The 27,799-nt window shown below is 41.2% G+C and overlaps 1 protein-coding gene across 1 annotated transcript in view; it reads left to right on the forward strand.

Annotated features, from left to right (window-relative positions):
- Window positions 1–27,799, forward strand: part of c2cd2 (C2 calcium dependent domain containing 2) — a 55,624-nt gene that overhangs the window by 1,772 nt on the left and 26,053 nt on the right. The window contains exons 2-5 of the mRNA XM_043701385.2: window positions 9,741–9,836; window positions 14,168–14,287; window positions 19,829–19,930; window positions 22,387–22,503. Of these exons, the coding sequence (XP_043557320.2) occupies window positions 9,741–9,836; window positions 14,168–14,287; window positions 19,829–19,930; window positions 22,387–22,503 (435 nt within the window). The remainder of the gene's footprint in view (window positions 1–9,740; window positions 9,837–14,167; window positions 14,288–19,828; window positions 19,931–22,386; window positions 22,504–27,799) is intronic.

The raw sequence follows: 27,799 nt of genomic DNA on the forward strand, positions 1-27,799 counted from the left end.
AGTCCAGCTGTTTAAATTAGTAATCAGGCAGTGTAACCTCTGAGCGGTTTTTGTTTGCTTCTTGAGGTAGCATACTTTGCGATGTCTTTCTGATGTTTACTATCTGTCTTTAACTCAGATTTTGTGTTTAGCTGGAGCTCTTCTTCAAGGAGCCTGAAATGTTGATTTTCCTGCTCCTCGAATGCTGCCTGATTTGCAGTGCTTTTCCAGCAATGCACTCAACAAAGTTAAAAATCACACACCAGGCTATTGTCCAACAGGCTTATTTGGAAGCACTAGCATTTGGAGCGTTGCTCCTTCATCAGGTGGTTGTGGAGGTTAAGATCATGCTCATAGAATTTATAGCCTAAAGAGTCCAATGTCATGGAGATGTGATTCTGTAAACAATCTCAGATTAAATCTTTCCCCTTTTAGAATGGGATATGCTGGTTGCTGTTCGACATATAAGCTTACAGAGTGAATTTGTTTTTATTTTGCTCAAAAACTCCATGAATCCACTGATTTTTAAAAGGGGGGGCTTTTCTTTCTGCAAATTGGCTATCTTCTTTACTTATTTTATGAGAGCAATCATGCTCCCATATGTATTTAATGCTGTCTCATCTTCCAGTCAGTTTTGACCTGAAGATGCTATATAAACACAAGTTTTCTTCTTTTTCCTGAGGAAGCTGATCAGAAGAGTTCAAATAATGTGGTTAAAGGAGAATATTTTGATGATCAATGATTTCCAGTCAACACTAAGAAGTAATCTTTGAAATGCTAATATATTTGAGGTAGTTTCTTGGTTTATAAAGTAATAATTTGCTTTAACCTTCTCGGTGAGTTGATTCAGGAAAGGTTGGAACGTGATTCCTTATTTTACAAGAGCAAAGAAAGTAGCCAATTTGCAGAAAGAAAAGCCCCCCTTTTTAAAAAAAACCGATCACCTGGTGGGGGGAGAGCAGGCGGACGGTGGGTGGAGAATTAGTTTCGGTGACATTCATTTCTCTAAATTATGGACAAGGAAACTCCCAGGCTTTGTCTCAAATAGAATTAAGTCATGCTGTTCAATTGGACAGCACTATGACGTTGTATCTGTAAGACTTGGAGGTGCCAATGTTGGACTGGGGTGGACAGAGGTGATATACCATGGGTTCCAAATGTGTTGCTTCATTTCCTTTTCTCCTTGAGTTCTTCATTCTATTCACATGGAAATGCATTGCAAGTTTCAGTACTGTCCTATTTCTCCAGGAGTGTAACACGTTGCTTGACATATCTCTTCCTCTTCCATGCTTTAATAGTCTTATCTTCTACAAGGTAAAAACAAGGACTGCAGACGCTGGAAACCAGATTCTAGATTAGAGTGGTGCTGGAAAAGCACAGCAGTTCAGGCAGGAAAATCGACATTTTGGCCAAAAGCCCTTCATCAGGAATACAGGCAGAGTGCCTACCTCTCTTCTCCCCCCCCCCCCCCCCCCCCCCCCCCCCCCCCCCCCCCCCTCCCCCCCACCCCCCCCTTTATCTTCTATAAACCTTGTGTCAACCACCCACTTGTTTTTCTTGTTCTAATCACTTCTGTCTTTAACTTTAATCAGCTTTGCCTTCTGTTTCCCCTCTCCTGCCGCTCCCCAATGCCTGCCTGAGCCTTCTGAGTTCTGACCTCATGTGATAAACTGGTAGAGTTCTGACTCCCGTTCTTGGAGAAGGTCATCACACTGAAATGTTCACTTTTTTTTCCTCCACAAATGCTGTTTGACCTGTTGAGTCTCTGCAGCATTTTCTATTCTTATTTCACTTGACATTTTTTCATTTCTCTCCCTTGTTTGTTCTCAATCTTGTCCCTGGAGCTTTAGTTTTTCCTTAAGGAAAGGCACGCTAAGCATTGAAGAATGTAAATTGCCTCAACACACACTGCTGGACCATGTGTTTCTTCACCCAGTGAACCTCTACCAACAACCCTCCACTCTAATCATTAATGACACGGTGATGTGTCAGAGAGGTGTGGAATGGCACCTTGTGTACTCTAATGAAGGAGAGGAATCAATTCCTATCGGAAAGATATTGTGAAACTTGAAAGGGTTCAGAAAAGATTTACAAGGATGTTGCCAGCGTAGGAGGATTTAAGCTATAGGGAGAGGCTGAACAGGCTGGGGCTGTTTTCCCTGGAGTGTCGGAGGCTGAGGGGTGACCTTATAGAGGTTTACAAAATTGAGGGGCATGGATAGGATAAATAGGCAAAATCTTTTCCCTGGGGTCGGGAGTCCAGAACTAGAGGGCATAGGTTTAGGGTGAGGAGAAAGATGAGACCTAAGGGGCAACTTTTTCACACAGAGGGTGGTACATGTATGGAATGAGCTGCCAGAGGAAGTGGTGGAGGCTGGTACAATTGCAATATTTAAGAGGCATTTGGATGGGTATATGAATAGGAAGGGTTTGGAGGGAAATGGGCCGGGTACTGGCAGGAGGGACTAGATTGGGTTGGGATATCTGGTCGGCATGGATGAGTTGGACCGAAGGATCTGTTTCCATGCTGTACATCTCTGACTCTCAAAGAAAGAAAATGCATTGGCTTTCTCCATTGAATCGAGAACACCATTTATTGGTGGTGTGGCTGTGTCTACGGTCAGATGCCCCGTGGACTTGGAAGATGGAAGAATCAAGGGAAATTATGCTTTCAAGAGACTGGCGCATAAACGAGTAGTGGATAAAGTCTGAAATTTTACGTAGTGGGTTAAACAGTGCCGTATGGAACAGTCTGTGTGTCTCTCAAGTGGTACTCCAAATATCGTTTGCAAGTAATAATGATTGTAGTTAAGGGCTTCAGCTGTAAACGGCCTAAGATTACAGAAAGAAACATGGTGAGAGCAGGTGGAGGCTGTTCAGCCCTTCGAGACTTGTCAATATTTTGAACGATAGTGAAAGAATATGTTGCTGGTTAACATTTGGGTGTAACGTTTTTGTGTGGTAGCATTTCAAATACTATGTACCTCCCAGATAGCTCTGGGATTAAAAAGCGTTTTAATGAACCTTTATAAAGAATGGAAGTCCCTAGTTTTTGGGTCGAAGGGTCATGAGGTAGTGTTGCATTACTGTGTAATTAGTTGAGTCATCTAGACCTGTTGACTAGTTCTTGCTGATGGGTTTGCAACTCAATGAACTGCTGTCCTTAAAGATTTATGCACCTGTTTGTCTTCCACTGTCTGTCTCCTGCACACACACAACATGGGTGCTGGGGAAAATATAAGCATGACTGCAGTTAGGCGGTAGTGTGGGGAAGAAAGAAAGAAAAGTATTACCAGGAGATTGAGTCTCCTCAGTTTAGGGCACTGACCCTGTGCTGCCTGGTGCTTAAAAAAAGAAAATGAACTGCTGACCTCAGGATAGAAGCTCTCAGAAGAGGTGAGGAGATGATCCGCTTCTTGCTTTTGACCTAAATGTTTGCATTGCTTTATTTCCACTGTTGCCTACGGGAAATGACTGTATCAAACGCCTATGTGGGAATTATCCCTTCAACAACTGGAGTGGGAGCCAAGGCAAGGTCTAAACAGAGCTGCTGCTTATATGGCTGAAAATCCCTTGTCCATCCCTACTCTGGATCTGCCTGATCAGACAACAGCCCTGGCACCCAGCCAAATCAGACATCAGTCCTACCCTTCATGACAGGCTGGTGACCAAGGCAGGTTCACAATCTGAAATTGAACCCAATTCACGGCTTGGTGGGGAACATCTAGCCCCCGTGTTTGCACTCACTGAGATTAACAAGATCGAGAAACCTCTCCCAGCTGGCTAATAAAATAAGTTGTGTTATGTCATAATCATGTGCATATGTCCATGTTGGAGTCCCACTTCCTTTCTGGAAATGTTTGCACGTGTTGGTTGAAATGACTCCCCACTGACTGGGGTGATGGAATGCCCAGGTCTTAATCAGGCTGGAGGAGAAAGTAACATAACCATCTTCCAAGCAGCTGTGATGCAATCCCACCTTCTCCAAACCTTCAGTATTAATTGCGATGTGGTTAAAGTCGTTCAAAAGCCCGCTGATGATCTCTTCATAACTGAGGTTTGTCTTAATCTGTAGTGGTGTGTACTGGGCAACCTAACTGACCTGTCCTCTGGGCCTGCATTTATTGTGTTGTGATTCCATTGAGATTCAGTATTCTTCCTCTGTTTTTTTCTCTCTGGTTGTCTCTGTCACTGTTTGATAAGTTGCATTTCCTGAAGTCTTGCTTTAGTGATCGCTGCCTTTGTACTTGGAAACCTTGACAAGTATTTATAGTTGTGTGTTTATATTTGCAAAGACTAACGGTTTCCCACCTCTTTTTTTTTGCATTTGAATTTGAAGTTGTTTTTGTCCACCTTTTCTTAAAACCAATTACTGGACACGTTTGTTTTAAGAACAGACTGAACTGTACTGATGGGAGGGTTTGACAGTTGTTGTATCCGCCTAGGAAACCTCCAACCACAAGGGATGAATGCAGATTTCTCCAGCTTCCTCATTACCCCTCCGCACACCTTATTTCAGTCCCAACCCTCTGACTCAGCACCGCCTTCTTGACCTGTGATCTTCTTCCCGACCTCTCCGGCCGATCACCCTCACCTTTAACCTCCTTCCACCTATCGCATTCCCAACGCCCCTCCCCCAAGTCCCTCCTCCCCACCTTTTTATCTTAGCCTGCTTGGCACACCCTCCTCATTCCTGAAGAAGGGCTTCTGCCCGAAACGTCGATTCTCCTGCTCCTTGGATGCTGCCTGACCTGCTGTGCTTTTCCAGCAACACATTTTTCAGCTTTGACAGTTGTATTGTTGGTCCCTGCATAGCTTTTTAACCAAGAAAGCTGTTATAGCACAGAAATGTTGTGACATGTACAACAACATCACTGATCACAAGCTTAGAGTCATAGAGATGTACAGCACCAAAACAGACCCTTCAGTCAACTTGTCCGTGCTGACCAGATATCCTAAATTAATCTAGTCCCATTTGCCAGTAATTGGCCCATATCCCTCTAAACCTTCCTGTTCATGTACCCATTCAGATGCCTTTTAAATGTTGTAATTATACCAGTCTCCACCATTTTCTCAGGCAGGTCATTCTGTACACACCGCCTGTGTGAAAAAGTTGTTCCTTTGATCTCTTTTAAAACTTCCCCTCTCACCGTAAACCTATGCTATTGGTTATTCACCCTATCCATGCCCCTCATGATTTTATAAACCTCTCTAAGGTCAACCTTCACCCTCCCACCTCCAACAAATATAACCCCAGCCTATTCAGCCTCTCCCTATAGCTCAAGCCCTCTAACCTCATCTTTGTAAATATTTTCTGAATCCTTTCAAGTTTAACAACTTGAATGTGGGCTTGAAAACAAACATGCCAGCCATAACCGTATGGAATGGTGGAGCAGACTTGAGAGGCTGAATTATACAATTGTTCTGGTGCAGAGGATGGCCATTCTGTCCATCATTGTCTGCACTGGCTTTAAGCATTTTAATTTGATGCCAATGTCCAGCCTTGTCCCTGTAACCCTGCATTATTTAAGTAATCCACCAGTGTGGTGGCTGGTTAGCTCAGATGGTTAGAGCAATGCTGAGGTTATGGGTCATGTTGCTGGCTTCCACCCCAGGCTCTGATCAGCTATGATCCGATTAAATGGTAGAAGAGGCACAAGGGGCTGAATGACCTACCCCGTTCCTATTTCCCATGGTCCGTGCCATTTCGAATGCCTCAGTTTGAACCTGCCTCCTCCAGTGGGGTGTAGTGCATTCCACACCTTAATTAATTGCTGTACAAAAAGAATACTTTGTTTCTTTTGCAAAACGCTTTTAGTCTGTGCCCTTAAGTTGTCTGTTTGTTGAGCAGGAACAGTTTCTTCCTATCTATTCTGTTCAGATCCACGTGAATTTGAAAACTTCTGTCAGATCTCCTCTTCGCCTTTTCCCTCTCCAAGGAAAACCATCCCAACTTAAGAACATAATTGGGACAAGCGTAGGCTATATAGCTTCTCAAGTCTGCCTTGCCATTCACTCAGCTCATCCAACTCCAAGGATCAGCGCCTCTCATACCAGCTGGTCATCATCATTCTCAACTCCCCTAGTTTCGGAAGTCTATCTGATTCCTCTTGTAATTCTTTCCATGAGTTAATCTCCACAACTGAACTCTCCTGACCGTTCAGGACATTCCCCACTATTTTGGAGAAGCCATTCCTTCACTTGTCAGTTTTAAGTTACTGTTCTCTAATGATATCCCCTAGTATGAGACTAGGGAAACACCTACTTGACATCTACCCAACCAAACCCAACTCTCTTTCCCCCCCCCCCACAATCATTTATGTTTCAATAAGATGACCCCTCTTTGTTCTTAACTCTGATGAATTAAGATCTATGAAGAGAAAATGAGGTCTGCAGATGCTGGAGATCAGAGATGGAAATGTGTTGCTGGAGAAGCGCAGCAGGTCAGGCAGCATCTAGGGAACAGGAGAATCGACGTTTCGGGCATTAGCCCTTCTTCAGGAATTCCTGAAGAAGGGCTAATGCCCGAAACGTCGATTCTCCTGTTCCCTAGATGCTGCCTGGCCTGCTGCGCTTCTCCAGCAACACATTTCCATCTCTGAATTAAGATCTAACCTACTTAAAAGTTTTTGATGAGACAAACCCTTCTTCCCAGTATGACTTTGAAGTGCCGGTGTTGGACTGGGGTGTACAAAGTTAAAAATCACATAACACCAGGTTATAGTCCAACCGGTTTAATTGGAAGCCCTAGCTTTCGGAGCAACGCTCCTTCATCAGGTAGCTGTGGAGGCATCACTTAGTGTGCAACTTTGTTTTCCAATTGTGACCTCATGCCTCTGCCTCTTTCTTCAGAGATGTCTATGCAGGGAGCTTCCTGCAGAAACTCATGAATTTTCTCCAGTACCGTTGCTGCACAGTCATCTTGCTCATCTCAACTCATGAGCTCAATATCTTATCGTAGAGTCATAGAGACATTAAGCATGGATACCTTCGGTCCAACTCATCCATGCCGACCAGATATCCCAATGCAGTTTAGTCCCACCTGCCAGCACCCGGCCCAAATCCCTCCAAACCATTCCTATTCTTATACCCATCCAGATACCTTTTAAATGTTGCAATTGGACTAGCCTCCTCCACTTCCTCTGGCAGCTCATTCCATGCACATAACACCCTCTACATGAAAAAGTTGCCCCTTATGTCTCTTTTATATCTTTCCTCTCTCACCCTAAACTTAAATCATCTAGTTCTGGAGTCTCCCACCCAAGGGAAAAGACCTTGTCTATTTATCCTATCCACGCCCTTCGTGATTTTATAAACCTCTATAAGGTCACCCCTCAGCCTCTGACACTCCAGGAAAAACAGCCCCATCCTATTCAGCCTCTCCCTATTGCTCAAATCCTCCAACCCTGGCAACATCCTTGTAAATCTTTTTTGAACCCTTTCAAGTTTCGCAACATCTTTCCAATAGGAAAGAGACCAGAATTGCACGCAATATTCCAAAAGTGACCTCACCAATCTCCTGTACAGCTGCAAATTAACCTCCCAACTCTTGCACTCAATACTCTGATCTTCTGCTCCTTTTCAATCCAAAGTTCCCATATTATAAGATGAATTAGTTGGAGTATTCCACCAATGAGGTGGCAACTTTGATATTGCATTTTGAGTATGCAGACACTGAATCCTTCATTGGGTAGTGGATAATAGAATAGCAGTCCATCATTGTCAGTGATTGGGCTTGCACCAGAGAAAGTTTGACTTCTGCAGCGAGTATGCAGAAAGTGCCACACAAGTCTGGGTGCTTTGGCTAAAAGTCCGAGCTCAACCGTTTACAAGAAATTGACCACTCAGTCAAGTATATAAGATGAGTATCTTGCTAAAAGTTATTGATCTTTATTTGTATCGTAATAACAGACTTAAAGAAATGAAGGTGGCCTAGGAGAGTTTGAAAAAGCTGTTAAGGCATGTAGTGTGGTGGGCTTTATAAATAGAGAGTACAAAAATCAGTAGTTGTACTGTACCTTTCAATAATGCATTAGTTCATCCTCAACTGGGCATTGCATTTTAAAGAAGGACTTGAAAGTTTTAGATTTGGAAAATACAGAAAAGATTTGTGATTCAGCGACTCTGGACTTAATTTGGAGAAGTAAGGTTGGAGAAGCCAGGATTGTCCCCTTTGGAAAAGAGAAGGTGAAGGATTTGAGGCATTCAAAATTGTGGGGTATCTGGACAAAGTACAGCAGGTGAGGCAAAAGTATTCCCTTGGTTGAAGGGTCAAGGGCCAGAAGACAGTGGCTTAAGATGATTGGCCAAAATAGAAACAAGGCATGAGGAAAACCTTTCTCCATGCAGCAATCTGGAAGATGAAACTCGTCTCAGTAATAGTGTTATGAAAGTAAGGGGTACTGTACCTTTAAGAGAGTTGAAAGCTAGTAAGGACAGAGGCACAGAGTCCAGAACAAGATAACAATGTAATGCTTGGTCGGCACAATTAGCACTGGCTGGGTTGCTACGAGACAAAAACAAATTCAAATTTGACCAATCATTTTAAATTATGCCCCAAGATGCCAAGCTTCAATCAAGTTTGTATTTAGTATTTTGACAGTATTAAAACAAATGAAACGATCTGACTTTATTTATTTTATTTATTTACTTTTGGGGTATAAAACCAGAAAACGTTGAGAGAGAGCTGCCAAAAGACCAATAGATGTAGGCTGCTAGTAAGATCTCTGAGAAGTAACTGTCTAGAGAAGGGGAAAAAAAACACCGACACCGGCCTGGAGAGCACATCTAAGAGGAAGGTATAAAGAGAAGATTCGACTGCTGGCTGGTTTTGAAATTTGAATTTTTTTTTTGTAAATCTTAATTGGGCCAGTATTGTAGAGGGGAAGGTAAAAGATAGATTTAGGTGAATGTGTTGTAAATAGTTGTTACTTAAATATCCCTGTTTGATTGTAAAAATTAACAACTTTATTTTTTATTTAAATGGTGACTTTTGGGATAGTTCTTTGCCTCTTGAATTTTCACAGATGACAGCACGGGGTGAATCTTCTCTGTTACTGGTTTAAATTAGCGAGGCAGTGTTTACCCAGTGTTGTAACAATAGTGACATCAAAACTCATTGTAAAAACCCATCTGGTTCACTAAAGACTGGGAACACATGGCAACCATTCCATGGAAGAACAAGTATTTTTCTAAATTTGCAGTTGCCTTTTAGCTGAGAGGTGAAAGGCCCGTGATGTTGTCTTTCCCCATTAGTTTTATTCCAATATTTGAATAAAGAAACCATCATCATAACAGCCAGCCTAATCTGTTTCCAGACTGGCTGAGTTACTGCAAATTCATAAAGATCCTGAAGTAACCCGAGGGCTGAATTTAGTTTATAGTAGGATAGAGTTCTGCCAGTGTTTCTTGGGTCTTATACAAGAGTCTTTGTGTGAATTTACAAAGAAATTATTCTGTCAAATCCAAGTTGCTAAATCTAGTTTCATCCTCCAGTTGCTTAACTTGACTTGGCTCCCAAAAAGGTACATACCATTGCAAGCCCAATGCAAATAATTACAAACCTATTATTGATCACAAGAAAACACATCACAAAACATTTTAATGTTTGCTCAATGCAGTTTCTTCTAAATGCAAACACTTTTAAAATTTACAGTTTGTTTTTTCAAAAAAAAAGCCTAACAGCAATAACAAGCTTTGGTGCCCCTGGTTAAAAGTTATCGACTTTTGTCAAATAATTGGATATTCACTTTGTTTTACAGAGTTCTCTGCAGCTCAGTGTTGATAAAGTGGGTCCACACTCATCTGCCCTTGTTCTGAGTCAGGTTACCACCGTTATCAAATCAGACCGACACTTGGTGAGTATGATGCAGTGAGTAAAGATTTTTCTGTCTATCACAGCTTGTGTTGTGTTCCCAAAGCAGAGCCGTGGAACAGCTAAAATGAATGCATGCCCTAAAATTATCTATAATTTTGACCATATACCATTGAACTTGTAATTTCCCAACTGGAAGTCAATCTTGGATACAGGGATGACATTGGCTGACATGTTTTGATAGTTTTAAAGGTGGCCCTGTGATACTCTGTATTGATTTGAGTCCAATAAGAGTCATAGGATGTGTGTTAAATTGACTATATTTTGGGGGTTGGTTAGCTCAGTTGGCTGGATCACTGGTTTGTGATTCAGAATCACACCAACAGTGTTCTGCACAGGCTGAGGTTATCATTGAAGGTCCTGCCTTCTCAACTTCTCTCTTTACTTGAGGTGTCATGACCCTCAGATTAAATCACAGTCAACCATCTCTGTAATGACAACCCTCTGGGGTTGTGGTGACTTGATTTGTTTTAAGGCAAATGAATTATTTGAATATGGTCATCTTTGTAAGTTCCTTCCCTCAGCAGAAACATTTTGCTGAAGTAAATGTGATTAAAGTGGCTGACTTCTGAAGCCCAAACCGTTAAGGAGAGTCATAAGCTGAGCTTTGACAAAATTAGGTTAAATCATCCCTTTATTGGTTTGAATTGTAGCGTACGTGAGGGTTTGGAAATTTAATGTATTGTCTGATTAATTGTTGTGGCAATGAACTTTATCCATCTGGCAATTTTATATTTGGAGTTAGTTAGGTTTTCAAGAACCTTGATTGACTTTTACTTCAAAGGTAGTTTTACTGAATTGACTGAAAAGTTTTGTTTTATTTTTGTTCTATTCCCCTCCCCTTCAAATATTTCCGAGCATAAACGCTTGGACTATTTTGATCTCCGTTGCTGTAGAGGAACCTCTTTTGAACATTTGTTATGAATCCAAACTCAGTATATTCCAGGAAGTGGCAGTAAAATTGGCGATGATTATGTATTCCTGTCGTGACAGGAAATTAAAAGATGTAAATGGGAAATGATCAAAATCCTCCACTTTGAGCTATGGCAACCTCGGAGTTTGCTTCCAGTTTGTGACCTCTGATGAGTTTTTTGATTGGCTACACATGCTCCCACTGCATCTTTGAGGAACCCTCGTGACTAGTGTGAACAGGAGTTATTAAATCAATGCATTGTTTTGCATTAATTGTGTGTTGATTATTATTTGAAAGCTTTTAAAAAAGATGTTATGGAGCTGTAATGTCTTGACCCAGTCACTGATGTTCCTGTGTAATCCGTCTCCACCCCAGTATTGTACTCAACTGTTTACAATTACTTAAACTCAAAGATTGTTTTTTTTCTAAATGTTGATGGTGATTAATTCTCTGGCTCTACCAGTGAGCTCGAGTTCCTACAGAATACATTATAGAATGTTGCACCAGAGAAACTGGGCACTCTATGTAATTCTGTTTATTTTATCCATAGGAGCTTGTTAATCTATTCCTACTCTCTTGCTGGCTCCCCATATTCGTTTTTAACTTTTTTTCTTAAGCAGTCATCAACCTCCAAGAATTATCAATGCTCTTTGAAAATTTTTGGCAGTGTTTCACATTTTCAGCTTTTTTTTTTGTTTGTGATTGACTGCAATCCTGTATTTGTTTCCCCACTGCTATTCAATGGAAACAGTTTATTATTATTTACCGGGGATTACTTTTGAGGATAAGTTGATCAGATCTAGCTTGTCAAACCTCAAGTATTGAAGTTTTGACCGGATCGAGGTGTTTGAAGTACTCGAAAGGCTCTGATGCAATTTACTTTGGAGGTGGGGAAGGGTGTGAGGGGGCGAAAGGATTTGATATTAACTTTTGCAAGGAAGCAATTTTTTCTCACAAGGATGATTAGGAATCTGGGGCGCTGTTCCACTTCCCAAAATAAACCTGTCAATGCTGGGACAGTTGGACGTAACAAAACTGAGTCTTGCTGGATGAGTGCATTGTGAGCCGAAGTGAATAAATCTAACTCAAGGTCACAGATCAGCCATGATCCAGTTGAATGATGGAACGTGCTCAATTGGCTGAAGGGATTCCTTCTGTTACAATAGTTCCTCAAGCTTTGAGCATAAAATACTCACTGGGATAAATTAGCTCTACCCCTGCTAGGGAGAATCAGTATCATCTGACTCCTTTCCTGTATTCATTTGTAGATGGTTTTATTTAGCAATGCTTCTACTCAACGCTCTTTAGGCTGATGAGATAGAGGGGGAAATATTAATGAAGTATTTGTAGCATACTCAAGATCTGTTTCATATCGGATGCAATCATTTCACAATGAAGCAGTTTGGTATGAAAGAACATATACCAGTTTTCTGTGTCACATGGCCCAAAGGTAAAATAACTTCTTTACTTCATTTCTTTTAAAAGCTAATCCCTGTGATATAAACCACACATTATAAAACATTCTGGGATACAGACAGATAAACCACTGATCTTTCCACGTGGTGTTTAGCTATTTCCCATCATGTTTGCTCCATTTTACATTTATTTATGCAACGTGATTTCTTTTAGCACTTTGAGGTACATATTAATAAAGTTGACATTAGTAAAAATGACTGGATGCTTTTGTGTGAATTATTAAATGATGTATAACTTATTAAGTTAGATTGGAAGCAAACATGAGTGTTGGCAAATTACAGTCCTGTTACATGAGGAGATGCCTTGCCCTGGGCCATTTGTTCTCCTGCAACAATGCAGCTTGTAGGTTTTGTTTACACCTGCTGCCTATATGTGGTTCCTCTTTTTTTTCCCCCAAAAGTTTTAAAGATTGGTGGCTCAGTGGTTAGCTCTGCTGCTTCACAGTGCCAGGGAGCCAGGTTTGATTCTAGCCTTGGGTGAGTGGAGTTTGCATGGACTCCCAGTGTCTGCGTGGGTTTCCTCTGTAAGCTATGTTTTGTCCCACGCTCCAAAGATGTGCAGGGTCTTTGGATTAGTCATGCTAAATTGTCCATAGTGTCCAGGGCTGTGCATACTAGGTGGCTCAACCATGATAAATGTGAGTTATAGGGATCGGCTTGGAGGTCGTGTCTAGGTAAGATGCTCGTCAGGTGATCAGTGCACATTTAATGGGTCAAATGGCCTCTTTCTGCGCTAGTGATTCTATGATCAGGAGTAGGAATTTTAGACATTGCTCACTCTGACTGTCTCTCCCTCCCTTTTTTTTTTCCCCCACCCCAGACACTTCCATTGCTCAACTCCACATCTCATATAACCAACATAACCCCTTTCCTCCAACCTTTACCCCAGCTCAGTTGTCAACACCCTAGTATTTTCCTACCCAGGAAAAGTTTGGGCCTTTTGTTTTGCTCAGGTATGGGTAAAATTAATTTTGCCAATAAATAATTGGAATTCTTATAAGGTTTTGAGAGTATTGCCACTGTGTTGATATTTTTCCACATGTTTTACACAGGCAGGCCGGGTTGCTTTCTTAGATTTAGAACAGAGTTGAAAGCTTTCAGTAACATTGCGGATGAGAGGACAAGTAATGTGCACTGTTATCTGACTATCTCTGGATTAGATTTAAACCTTGAATTTGTGCCAGGATTATCTGGTTTGTGTTAGAGGTGCTAACAACTGATGCTTTTAATTGTTGGTTTGTAATTGCCCTGACCAAGTTGTTTCTGGAATTTGGGATATAAATATAAAATAGGGCAAACATGGTGGGAAATGTTTAAACACAACCCAAACTAAATACCACATGAAAAGCCCAGAAAATCTTATGTGGTGGTGATCTGTCTAAATGCTGTCAAACCTTCTTTAATGTTTAAAACAAAATCTGTTGATAATGACTTGGTTAATAAAGGCAATATTCACTGTATTGCTGAACGTAAGAGACTGCTAAGGGTTTGGATTTAATCTTCATCTAGATACTGAGTTAGTGCTTCAAATAAATTGATAATTTGATTCTGTACTCCTCCCTAAACTAAGAACATGATACAAAGATGTTGTTCTCGGTATCTACATTCCATTTTTTCACCAGCTTCGCATTGTATGATAAGTGGCCGCTTGGGAGACTTATCAGTGATTGCAAACGTGAGTTTTTAACATGCAATTGAAGGGAGATGATGAAAGAAGTAAACTGGGTTTCATATAAAAGTCATACATTTATGTAGCTACAATATGTTTTTGGCAAACAAAATAGAAAAATCAAGGGATCCACTAATTTCTTTCTGTCCTGCACATTTAGTATGTGAGGATGTGTATGTTATCTGCTTATTGATGGTAAATGTAGTGACTTTGATGCAGACTCCACAATCCAGCTTGTTGTATGAATTTGATTTTAGGTTTTTGGATGCCATGTGACTGGAGAGTATGCTCAGTTTTCTGTTACTGTGACCCAGGACTCGCCTGTTGCCATGGGACTGGAATCTTTTCATATCCAAGTATCTCCACTTCATTTACAGGTACAAACTGTGATGAATCATGAGCAAGTTTTATTCTGAGGAAGCTGTCCAACATGAAATGGGGCCAGCACACACCCTTTGGGAATTTCCAATTTTCATATGCATGCTCTTTTTAATTAGAGAGAATACTTTGTGTTTATTTGCATTTGAATGGCTGTCTCTGTTTCTGTTCCGCTTCCCTTCATATGTGGTTTTCTCTAAAGAAGCAATGATGTGCTGGCGATGATTGATTGACAAAACAAATTTTTATTTGGCTTTCCCCCAAGATTCTGCATGTTTGAATCCTACCTCTCTGGGTCCCAACTGGGTCATATCTAATTACTTGGTATGAGCAGCAGATTGAGTAAAGGATTTTACTTGCTGTGTCCAGATTGTACACTCTTTTTGGAATTCCTAGCAGCTGTATAATACTGTACAAAGCCTGCATTTCTGCAACTTGCAAGGGAAGGCTGACATTGAACTGACCTGCCAACATGTTGCCTGACCTGCGGAGTAACCATGTATGGTTTGAGGCTTGCTTCGTTGCTCTATTGTTCAACACAGATGACCAGAGCCTATAGAGGATCACTGCACCTGAACCTTGTGTAGACGTAACCCACAACAGTCCAAGTTCTATTTCGCTTATTTCAGATGTTTTGCATCCATGAGAACGAAGTATGGAAGTCTATTTATGAGAGTATTGACCATTTTGCTTACAATACTCTATTGCTCATTATACTTCAATTCTAGAGTAATTAAACTGCTTTTACTTCCTCTTTTGCAGCTTTCTTCATCATCCTATAGCTATTTAATTTTAGTTTTGGGTTTTTTTTCCCTCTTCTCATTGCTCCTTATTCTTCTAATAAGGACATATCTTATTAAAAAAAAAACAAGATTCTGAGGAGACTTTACATGGGGGATGCTGAGAAGATGTTTGCAGTATGGAAATCTTGAAATAGGGTGCAGAGTTACAGGATAAAATTGCACACATTTAAAACTAAGATGTAAAGGAATTTCTTCTCTTAGAGGGTAGTGAATGTCTGGAGTTCTCTTCCCTCAGAATTGTGGAGACTAGATAACAGATTTTTGAAATGTCAGGGAGTTGAGGGCTGTGAGGAGCTAGCATAAAAGAAGAATTGGGATCAATCAGCTCTGATCTGTAACTTAGAATATTCACTTGTCTAGCTTTGCTTTTTGAGGTAAGGACAGTGGGAAATATGCTTGGGAAGAAATGCCTGTGATTACGTACTCCCGTGCATCACAAAGTAATATTTAATCCGGGTAAGGCCCGTGATCATGCTGTGTTGGAAGCATTGGCTCTTTGTTCCAGTGTTCCATTGCGATCTTTGAGAATTTCAGCACTTTCCGATTCAGTTGCAGCCTATCGCTGCTGGAGCGTGAGCAAATTTTATATGTGCAGAAAAATGTGTGAGAGAGAGATGGGAAGATACTGAAGTTACTTTGTTACCATGATGTTTTGAATTTCAACCTGGTGTGTGAGATCCAGGAGGTATTAAGTTTTTGTGCTTGCACCAGCTGCATTACTTCTGTAATAATGCTGTGACTGAGTGGGTGCTGAAACCCAAGCCTCACTAGTCCACAAACTGTCACAATTGCCTGACTTTGACCACAAAGATAAAATAATATTCTGATGAAATCTGATAATTAAGAAAACAAAGCTAGCTGTTAGCAAAATTTTAACAGGTGTCAAAATGGATTATTGGTTAGTAATTTGCAGACTTTAAATAAACCCCCTTTAAATTCAAACGCTTACAAACAATCGTTCACACATGGGACGGACAAGATGGACAGTTCTGCAGAAATATTCTGGTTGGAAAGCTTAAACGCAAAGGAATAAATTTCTGTCGAGCATGAGCCTGACTTAAAAGGGTGGATTGACTTTTTCTCTTTTGGTTTCTGTACATATTTACATTGTCTACTGCGACGATACTCCAATTGGTATTCAGTCAGTTGGACCTAGGTTTTTGCTCCAGTTAGAGGTCATTTCTGAATCATGAAGTGTTGGTTTTCTTCCACTCGCAGAGGGACGAGGGAGGGAGGGAGGGAGGGAGGGAGAGAGAGAGATCATCTCAAACATATTCAGTCCAACTTAGAGGCTTGGAGATGTACAACATGGAAACAGTCCCTTCGGTCCAACCCGACCATACCAACCAGATATCCCAACCCAATCTCATCCCACCTGCCAGCACCCGGCCCATATCCCTCCAAACCCTTTCTATTCATATACCTATCCAAATGCCTCTTAAATGTTGCATTTGTACCAGCCTCCACCACTTCCTCTGGCAGCTCATTCCATACCCGTACCACCCTCTGCGTGAAAAAGTTGCCCCTTAGGTCTCTTTTATATCTTTCCCTACTCACCCTAAACCTACACCCTCTAGTTCTGGACTCCCCGGCCCCAGGGAAAAGACTTTGCCTATTTATCCTATCCATGCCCCTCATAATTTTGTAATTTTCAATAAGGTCACCCCTCAGCCTCCGCTCCAGGGAAAACAACCCCAGTCTGTTCAGCCTCTCCCTATAGCTCAAATCCTCCAACCCTGGCAACATCCTTGTAAATCTTTTCTGAACTCTTTCAAGTTTCACAATATCTTTCCGATAGGAAGGAGATCAGAATTGCACGCAATATTCCAACAGTGGTCTAACCAATGTCCTGTACAGCCGCAACATGACCTCCCAACTCCTGTACTCAATACTCTGACCAATAAAGGAAAGCATACCAAACGCCACCTTCACTATCCTATCCATTTGCGACTCTACTTTCAAGGAGCTATGAACCTGCACTCTAAGGTCTCTTTGTTCAGCAACACTCTTTAGGACCTTAACATTAAATGTACAAGTCCTGCTAAGTTTGCTTTCCCAAAATGCAGCACCTCGCATTTATCTGAATTAAACTCCATCTGCCACTTCTCAGCCCATTGGCATATCTGGTCAAGATCCTGTTGTAATCTGAGGTAACCCTCTTCACTGTCCACTATACCTCCAATTTTGGTCTCATCTGCAAACATACTAACTGTACCTCCTTATGCTCGCATCCAAATCATTTATGTAAATGACAAAAAGTCAAGGACCCAGCACCGATCCTTGTGGCACTCCACTGGTCACAGGCCTTCAGTCTGAAAAACAACCTTCCACCACCACCCTCTGTCTTTTACCTTTGAGCCAGTTCTGTATCCAAATAGCTAGTTCTCCCTGTATTCCGTGAGATCTAACCTTGCTAATCAGTCTCCCATGGGGAACCTTGTCAAACGCCTTACTGAAGTCCATATCGGTCTCCTGTAGAAGTTACATGAACCTGTGTAACCAGTTAGTAATCTGGCTGTGTTTCCACTTTTTTCTTTTGAATCATTGAAAAAGGCTAGTCCACTAAACTAACTACACAGCAGTATCCAAACTTATATTTTCTCAGTTTATGTTTTTAAAAGAAAAATGTGGTCCTTACAATAGCCTTTTAATGTTTAAGCCTTGCAATAATGAGTTTTATTTGTCTAGGGGAGAAAGTGAGGTCTGCAGATGCTGGAGATCAGAGCTGAAAATGTATTGCTGGAAAAGCGCAGCAGGTCAGGCAGCATCCAGGGAACAGGAGAATCGACGTTTCAGGCATAAGCTCTTCTTCAGGAATGATTTGTCTAGGACCTACTTAAGGTCCACAAAGACTTGTCTCTGGAGGTGTGAATGAAACAGAATTGAGCTTTCATCATCCTATTCAATCAGAGGGATGGGGTTTTAAGGGAATTCCTGAAGATAGACAGCTGAAAGCATAGCCTGTAACGGTTGGGTGAGTTCCAAATGTTGCAGGCTCCTTCTGTCATACGAGAAACATTCAGCAAAGACCGTGTGATTTGGAGCAGGTGGAATGACATACTGTGCTGCAAAGTCAGTGAATCCCAAAGCAAAATGTCTGGCAACATTCGGAGCTGACAATTAGTAAAGAGAGTTAGTTTACCAAAGTAATTGGAAGCAACCAATGTGGATTTCACAAAGATGATGATACTTGACAAATGCGATTTGTGCTGTTTGAAGAGGTGGCAGATTCCGCAGTGGATGTGTACTTGGATTTTCAGGAACTCTTGAACAAAATATTTGAAAGAGATTGCTGTAGATTTGTGGATGAGTAGCTGAAGAAAGAGAATGTAAGAGTGCGGCTAAGGGACAGTTGAGTGGTTCAAAGTATGTGAATCTGTTCAGTGAGTGTTGGCTGTGAATAATGTGAGTGTACGACTACAAAGGGTGATATCCAAAACGTCAAAATAGGTACAGAAGATTGGTGCATCAAGGAAGCTAAAAGGCATTGTTAATGAGGTGGTAGAATGGGCAGGTAGAGTTCAGTATTTATGTGAGAGATGTACAATTTGGAAAAAAAAGGCTATGTGCAAAAACTGAGGGGTTTGAGTGGTTCAGTTTCTACAGTTTTAGAAAACTGCACAAAGAAGGGCACAGAAATAACTGGTGGGATTTTTATGGTAATGGGTGTAAGGCATTAAAATAAAGTTGTAATACTAACTATGGTAAATCACATTTGTAGCATTGTGTGTAGCTTTGAATTTCAGCATTAAGAATAAAGTTAAAAATCACACATCAGGTTCTAGTCCAACAGGTTTATTTGGAAGCACTAGCTTTTGAAACTTTGTGCACCCCAATCCAACACAGGCACCCCCATATCATAGCCTTAAAGATGACTGTTGAGGCAGTACAGAGGGTGTTGCACGAATTCACTAGAATGCTAATTCACTGCAAAGTACTGCTGATGCTGGGAATCTGAAATAAAACTAAAATGCAAAGTAGTCATCCAGTAAAAGGGATTTTAAGCGGTGGATGCTGGAAATTGGAAACACAAACAGAAATTGCTGGGAAAAACTCAGGTCTGTCAGCATCTGTGGAGAGAAAGCAGAGTTAATATTAAGGGCCCAGTGTCCCTCCTTCAGAGCAGTTTTTCTTTTTAAAAAAAATCTGCAGAAGCTGTCCAGCCGCCCTCCCCTGCCAGCCAGTCCCAGATCTGGGGATGGTGTCAATGGATAGTATGTGGAATCTTTGAGAAAACTTCTGTGATAATCATAGCTGGGTGAGAAGCGAAGTCATCAAAATTTAAATTTAATAAAATTTTGGCCGGTCCTCCTAAGGTAACAGAAAGGAGAGTCATTGAGGAGCAGCAAAACATGCGTGATCCTGTTTGAAGTATTTGAATGAGAAGAGAAGCCATTCATGGAGATGGTTCAGATTAATTGGAGCCAAGCAAGTCCAGTCCTCAAGTCAACAGGAGAAGGGAGGTGTTGAAGGAAGACAATGTCTTTGATTCTTTCAGAGGTTGCATAGAGGATGAACAGTACAGGTGGTGAGCTATAGTTGTAGGATAATTTGATCGGGATCATGTAGACAGCACTGAATAATGCAGGAGTTCACAATTAATCTGGTCCCACCAAGTTCCATATCATTCTAAACACCTCCGTCTGCCAGCGTGTAATCTAACAGAGCTCCAAATAGAAATTGGAGGGAGGGAGAAATAGAAACCTATTTCCTTTTGTAATTTCTTTCTTCCCATAGCTGGAGATTCATGTCCAACAAGTTGATGATGTCCAAGTCTCATGGAATCTTGTAGAGTCTCAAAAGTTGAACTTGGAAGTAACTCCAAAAGTAAAAAGGGAGGTGAGTGACCAAGTTTCTTTCTCTCCTCTGTTCATTTCTAATTTTAGTCGCTGCATTTAGCATGTAGAAAGCAGATACCCTGTGCAAGTTTTGCTTTGTCTAAAACCAGCCTGATCCTACCCTGGAGACAACTAATGGTGATTTTAAGAATTGGAATCTGACTCCACCTTTAACAAAGAGCACAGGCAATGAACCAATTTAACACACTGCAGTTAAGTTTGGTTTGGTTTCATACTGGATAATACACTCATCAATTATACTGAGTTGTTCAGTCAGTTTTCTGTTTGAACGTAGAACAGTACAGAACAGGAGCAGGACCTTTGCCCTACGATGCTGTGCCAAACGTGATGCAAAATTAAACTAATCCCTTCTGCCTTCCCTTGGTCCATGTCCCTCCATTTCTTGCATATTCATGTGCGTATGTAAAATTTTCTTAAATGCCCCTATTGTATCTGTCTCCATACTACCGGTAAGACTTGTACCACTCTCTTAAAACACAAAAACATGTGCTCCTCACATCTCTTTTGAACTCTACACCTCCCCCCCCCCTCATCTTAAATGTTTGTGCCCTAATTTTAGACATTCCAACTCTGGAGAAAAAAAGATTCTGACTGTCAACCCTATCTATGCATCTCATAATTTTATAGACTTCTATTGAATCTCCCCTCTCAGCCTTTGCCACTCCAAAGAAAACAACCCATGTTTTTCTAGCTTCTCCTTACAGCTCATACCCTCTAATCTAGATAGCATCCAAGTAAACCTCTTCTGCACCCTCTCCAAAGCCTCTACATCCTTTCTGGAATGTGGCGACCAGAATTGAGCACAATACTTGAAGTGATGACTTCCTGACTCCTGTATTCAATTCCCTGACCAATAAAAGCAAACAAGCCATGTGCCTCCTTTACCACTCTACCAATCTACTTGTGTGACCACTTTCAAGGAGCTATGGACTTGAACCCAAGACCCCACTGTATATCAGTGCTCTTCAGGGTCTGGTCACTAACCTTATACTTTTCCTTAACATTTGATCTCCCAAAGTGCAGCACCTCACGTTTACACAAATTAAACTCCATCTGCCATTCCTCCACTCATGCCTGCAACTGATCTATATCTCGCTGTTTCCTTCTACCTTATCCACAACTCCGTTGATCTTTGTATCATCAGCAACCCGCCCATCTACATTTTCATCCAAGTCATTTATCTAAATCTCAAACAGCAGAAGTCCCAGTATGGATCCCTGCGGAACACTACTAGTCTGTGACCTCCAGCCTGAAAAATTCCCTTCCACCACTATGGGCAAGCCAGTTCAGAATGTCTGCTCTAGCCAAAACAACCACCTAATAATTCTAACCCCACTTCCAGTACTTGGCCCATAGTCTTGTACGTCTTGACATTGTAAGTATGCATCTAAATACTTAAATGTTATGAGGGTTTCTGCCTCTACTGCTCTTACGGACAGTGAGTTCCACATTCCCACCACCCCTGGATTTTAAAAATAGCTTTTCCTTGCATCTCCTTGTCTGCTCCGTACCTTAAATCTTAAACTCCTAGTCATTGATCCCTCCAGTAAGTAGAAATGTTCTCTCCAATCTACCCCATCTATGCCTCCTCTTAATTTTATACATTTCAATCACGACCCTGTCTCCTTTGCCATCAATTCCTGTTGGAACCTGTGATCTGCATGAGAAACCATTCTTACAAACTCCAGTGCACTGTTCCATTAAAAGTGCTGTAATGGGTTGTGAGCAGGTACTTGTTGTGGAGTTGTGCAGTATCAGTTTATCTGTGTTTAACAACCCAGTCTTAGAAGAACCGTGGGCCACCTCCACTCCCTGCTCAGAGAAGAATTTGCGACTGTTTGAACGTATTGATCTAGTTGGATGAATGAAGAGAACAGGGTTGAGATTCAATGCAGGCAGTGAGACTGAAATGTCTCCAATGTTGGCAATTCTGTTGCTCATGGAAAAAAAGATTAGGAGACAGAGAATTGGTATGTTCATCATCTATTGGCCATTCTCTTCTGAAGGACTGCATTGATGCCCAGTCTTGAAGTACAGAGTATTGGACGGTGTGATTCTCATAGTAGTGGTCAGTTAGTATTCCAGGTCTGTATGTGTGCTTGCCAATTCGATGCAAGTTGCTTGTCAAAGATGTGGGTAGGAGTTCAATTTCACAATTTATCATTGATCTTTTACAAATTGTCCCATTTTGAAGAACAACCTTTTGTTCTTATTTGCTTTTAACAGGCTAAATTTTAAAGAATTTTTTTCCACTTCCGCATTTTAGTCAGTTCGATGAAATTGAACGAGGTTCTCGTATCCTCTCAGCAATTACGAAGGCCACGATCTTCTGAAACATGCCTATTTAAGAGGAGTGGCAGAATTCACTATAAAACTGTGCGCTTTAAATGTACAATTTCTAACTATGTTTTGAAGTCTGTTTTGTATTGGAATTAGGTGGATGAAGAGGATACATACCTGGAGACAATCCACACTTTGTTACAGGACATGTTGATTTCTGCCCGTCCAATGGTCTTGATGAATATGAAAGCTGTACCTTTAAAGGAAAGCCAAGTGAGTAGGCATTGTCTGAATATTCCAAACTGAGGCCCTCACCTTTCAGCCTAACACGCTGGTAATACAAATTCTCAAGATTCAAGTTTATAACTCTATATATGTTTTCCTTGTATCGAGCACATATAAAATTGCTCCCTGTTTGTACTGAAGTCAGCATTCTTGTAATAGAAGATTTTTTTTCTGCAAATCCAAGCCAAAGTCATTGAAGCCTGACAAACATCTGATACATCTGTCTGCTTCTCTACCCTGTTTTTTTCCCTTAAGTCCTCCTTGACCAAGCTTTTGGTTATGTGAGCTAATATTTCCTTGTGTGTCGGTATTGTACTTGGTTTTACAATACTCCTATGAAGTATTTTGGATATTTCATTACAAAAATGGCGCTATACAAGGGTAAACCTTTTTTTTTAAATGAATTCATGGATGATGGTTATTGCTGCTAGACCAGCACTTATTGCCCATTTCTAATTGCTGTTTAGAAGATGGTGCTCTGTGTAAAATGGCTGCAGTCCATATTCTGTAGGTATACCCACTGTGCTGTTCAGAAGGGAGCTTCAGGAATTTGATGCAGCAACATTGAAAGAAAGGTGACATAATTTTAAAGTCTTGGAAGGAAATTTGCATGTGCTGGTGTTCTGCATCTTGCTTGTCCTTCTAGCTGGTACATGGGTTTGGAAGGTGCTATTGAGAGAGTGTTGGTGAATTGCTAAAGCATGTCATGCCACAACCCAATGGCGTAAAGTGCTGGAAATCAAGCCCCATTTATTCCTGGACTTGCCACAGACATGAAAATTTTATGAAACTTCCAAAAATCCTAATTTGCCTCTGACTGCAACCCTAGAGAGAAGTAAACCACATCAAGTTCCTTCAGGCATTAATAAAAATAACTATTTATTACGTCATTCTTTTACTGCTCTTCTTAAACTTAAGAAAAGAATGTCTAACTTAGAGTCATAGGCATACATGACGAAAGTAGACTCTTTAGTCTAACTTGTCCATGCTGATCAAGTTTCCTAATCTCGACTAGTCCCACTTACCTGCACCTGGCCATAGTCCTCTATAAACATTTCCTATTCATGTACCTGTCCAAATGTCTCTTAGCTGTTCTAATTGTACCTTCATCTACCTCTTTTCCCTGGCAGTTCATTCCACATATACGCAACATCCTCTTTGTGGAAAAAGTTTTCTCTCTAGTCCCTTTTAAATCTTTCTCCTCTCACCTTAAAAATATGACCCCTAGTTTTGAACTCCCCAACCCTAGGCAAAAGACCTTTGCTATTCACCGTATCTGTGTCCCTTGGTATTTAAATGGTGATCTGGATTACTGATTCTCATTAACTTGCATGTGTGCATGCACATATCTGGGTGTGACTATGTTTCTTGTGTGTGCATGCATGTGCCTCTGTGCTTGTCTATATATTATAGTGGTGTGTGTCTGCCTGTCTATACGTAATTTTCCGTGTGTGTGTTGTCTAAGTGCGTGCATGTGTTTAACTTTTTTTTAATCCACTCGTGGGACATGGGTACGCTGGCTGGTCAGCATTCATTGCCCATCTCTAGTTGCCCTTCAGATGGTGCTGGGGAGCTGCCTTTGTGACCTACTGCAGTCCATGTGCTGTAACTAGACCCATAATGCCATTTGTGATGGATTTCCTGTACATGAGTCTGTGCGTGTGTCTGGGTAACTTTGTGTGAACCTCCATGCTCGATTGTATGTGTTAGGTGCCTGGATGTGTCAGAGATCTACAGTGCAGAAAAAAGGCCCTTCAGCCCATCATGTCTGCACTCGCCAAAAACAACCACTAACTATTCTAATCCCATTTTACAGGACTTGGTCCACAGCCTTGTATGGCTTGGTGTCGCAAGTGTGCATCTAAGTGTTGGTGGTTTCTGCCTCTTCACCCTTGCACACCAGTGAGTTCCTGACTCTCATCACCCTCTGGTTGAGAAAGCTTTCCTCATTTTCTGTCAGCCTCCTGCCCTTTAATTAAAATTGATGCCCCTGGTCATTCATCACCCCTTGATGAAGGGTGAATTATTCTTCCTGTCTAGCCGATCTGTGCCCCCTCATAATTTTATACATTTCAATTATGTCTCCTTTCAATCAACTTTGCTCTGCTCTGATGAAAACAACCCGAATCTATCCCAACTCTGATAATAACTAAAACTCTCCAGCCCAGGCAACATCCTGCTAAATCCTGGCACCGACTCTGGTACTGGCACATCCCTCCTATAATGTGGATTCCAGAATTACATACAATACTCTAGCTGTAGCCTAACTAACTACTTATGCAATTCCAGCATAAGCCTTCAACTCTCTATCTTAGTTAATAAAGGCAAGTTTACCATAAACCGCCTTAGCCACCCCTCCTGATACTTTCTTGGACTGCTGTGTGTGCTGTATGTGTGAGAGACTGTGTGTGGTCTATGTATGATAGCGAGACTGTATGAAGGAGGAACTCCAAAGGGATATTAAAATCTTCAGTGAAAGTGAAAATCTGACCTAAAGCAAGACTTCCTCACATTTCTAATATAATCTCTTGCCTATAACTGGCAAAGTATCACTGTCCTCGTAATTATTAACTCTGTCATCATGTAAAACTTATGATATTTGAGTACAAGATCACCTGAACCTCCCTGGACAATAATATTTAATTTCTCACCATTTTAAACAACAATATTTTTCTATTCTTCCTCCAAACATGAGTCACATTTCACCACATTATATTCCATCTGCCAATGTTTTAAAAATAATTTATGAGACAGACAGGAAAGTGGCATATGTGGCAACCTCTGTCAGTCAGTACAGTCATGTTGCAATGTTTCCCGAGAGAGAGCTGTCTCCTGATCTGTCACTGGATTCTCTGTTGCTGGCGAGACTGTGTAGTTAATCGGTTATGACTTTTTGTAGGACATACAACAATTTGAATAAAAGTGACATGAGAGGTTTTTGTTGTCAGGAAGACCAATGTTATGTAACTTAAACTTTACCCCCTTTTTAAAATGCTCAAAAAGCAATTTCAAAGCAAAAAGACAAAAACACAAATATTGAGTGGGGGAGAAAATATTTTAGAATTTTTTTTGTCACCAGTCCAAAACAAAACCAGATGGGTTAGTTTTGCAATCCTTCTGTGACAATGCTGTGGCTTTTAAAGATGTACTTTAACCAGATTCCTTTTGGGAGAGATTGTAGCGAGCAGTCTCTGGTAAGATAAACAACCTGAGATTGGGTTTTTTTTTCCCCAGGAGCTGGAAGAATAGATTCAGCCTGAGTTAGTGTGGTCAAGTTCCCACAGATCAAGGGTTTTTAGTTGCTGTTTTGGGGGTTGAAGAAGTGGAAGCTACTTTCCCCCCCCTCGATTACAGCTGGAAGCTCTTCCTAGGCTGCTGGATTGCATGCGAGACAAAACCGGTTTTCTGAATTTGCCTTTTTTGCCAACAGGTGTGTTTATAGGATGTTACTATTATTGGAACAGTTAATTAGTAATGATTACTGTATCTATTATTTTCTCCAGTTTTCCAATAGAATTGTTATTCCAAATTCTTTCTTTCCTTTTGTATTTTTGCTCAAGTATTTGTATCAATTATGTTTTGCTTTGAGTAGCTTGACCAATCGAATTGCATCTGGAACACAGCACGTTAACTTTCTGTTATCTTAAAAGGCAAATGCAGAGTCTAGGCTACCTTAAGATATTTTAAGAGGGTCTGGTCTGGTCCATAACACTTCTAATTCTTCAATTATGCTTCAATGTTACCTGCACAGTGGTGATCGGTCTGTAGTTCACTAATTGCTTGGTTGGATCTGGGGTTTGTCTTGATGTCTTTCAACATGTCCAAATGTAATGTGGTTTTCCTGGTATTTCGACAGAAAATTGATGACAGTAGCCTTACAGAGAAAGGAGAGAAATTGATAGTTAACCTCGCAGGGTCCTCTTTGTTCATTGTTTCATTCCCCCTCTCAGAATCTCTATTAAATTGGAATCTGACCAGTCAGTGGGTTGATGCACAGTTGAGCTCTCCTGAACCCTTAAGAAATGGTGCCCTTTTGTCTGAACTCTGTATCCCTAGGAAGCATCATTATCTCATGGAACAGGTAGCTCCACTTTGTTTTTCTAAACCTGCAAATAGGTCCTTGGATCTTCTCCCCCTTTCTTAAAAAAAAAAATTCATTTTTCTCCCTTTCACTCCATAATTCAGAAAATTAGAGATGTCGTCCCTTACAGAACACAATGTTGCCACTGCAAATTGGTGCCAGTCAAGCATACTGCTTTGTCCTGGATGGTATTGCAATACTTGAATGTTGAAGCTGTGCCCATTCAAGCACCTGATTTTCACTCCTGTCAATTGGACTGAAGTGTGATTGAGGTTTGAGCGAGTAGGTTGGGAGAAGTTTTTTGTTTTCTGATTTCAGAAGGAGTCTGGGGACAAGGGGCTATAAAGTCATAATTAGTCAGATGATTTAGGAGTGGAATCAAGAAACACTACTTCATGCAAAATGTGGTAGAAGTGTGGATCACTCATGCTTGCAAAAGCAGTAGGTGCTGTCTCAATTTAGTTTTAATTTTTGATATTGATCTTTTTGCTAGCAGGGGGTGGAAAACAATGTGACGTTAGAGCATAGATTGTATTGAATTTTGAGAGAGGCTCAAGCTGCTGAATGGCTTATCCATCTTTCTACTTTGAGAAAGAGAATAGTTCTTCAGAGCCTACGTACTTTAATAGAACTAAGGAGAATAGTGAACTGGAAGGACAGGTGAAAAGAGGAAAGGATGTTCTGTACCTGTGAATGGGCTGACCTGGTCCTCCTCCCCAACACCCTGACTCCCTCCCTTCCCCGGCTGCCATCAATCTATCCATCCATCCGTTCTCTGTTCTCCTAGCCCCTCTGCAAAACTTCATTCCCACTTCTCTACCTCCTCCCCTCCTCCCCCACTCACCCCTCTCAGCTGTTCAGTTAAAACATTCTGTTTTAATGTTGTGCCTGTTCTGTGTCCACATGCAGTGCAGAATTTGTGCATGAAACTGACTTGGAGTCACAAACCATGTGCACATGTTTCTAACTGAGCTCGCACATGCAGTTGCCTTGCATCTGTGGTGTTAGCAGATACTGTTTGTTTTTAACCAACCTGGAGAAGGTGGGGCCGAAACCTTCTGGCCCAGAATTAAGGATGCTGTCACAAGAGCCCTTGTATGTTCCTTGCGTACTGACATTAACGATTCGTTTCACCAGCTTCAGGTAGGAAGGTGGAGCTGAGGGTTATCAGATCAGCTCTGCTCTCATTGAATGGTGGAGCAG

Source organism: Chiloscyllium plagiosum, unplaced genomic scaffold, assembly GCF_037043375.1.
Source record: "Chiloscyllium plagiosum isolate Xiang-an unplaced genomic scaffold, Cpla_swu_hap1 HiC_scaffold_12, whole genome shotgun sequence".
Taxonomy (NCBI): Eukaryota; Metazoa; Chordata; class Chondrichthyes; order Orectolobiformes; family Hemiscylliidae; genus Chiloscyllium; species Chiloscyllium plagiosum.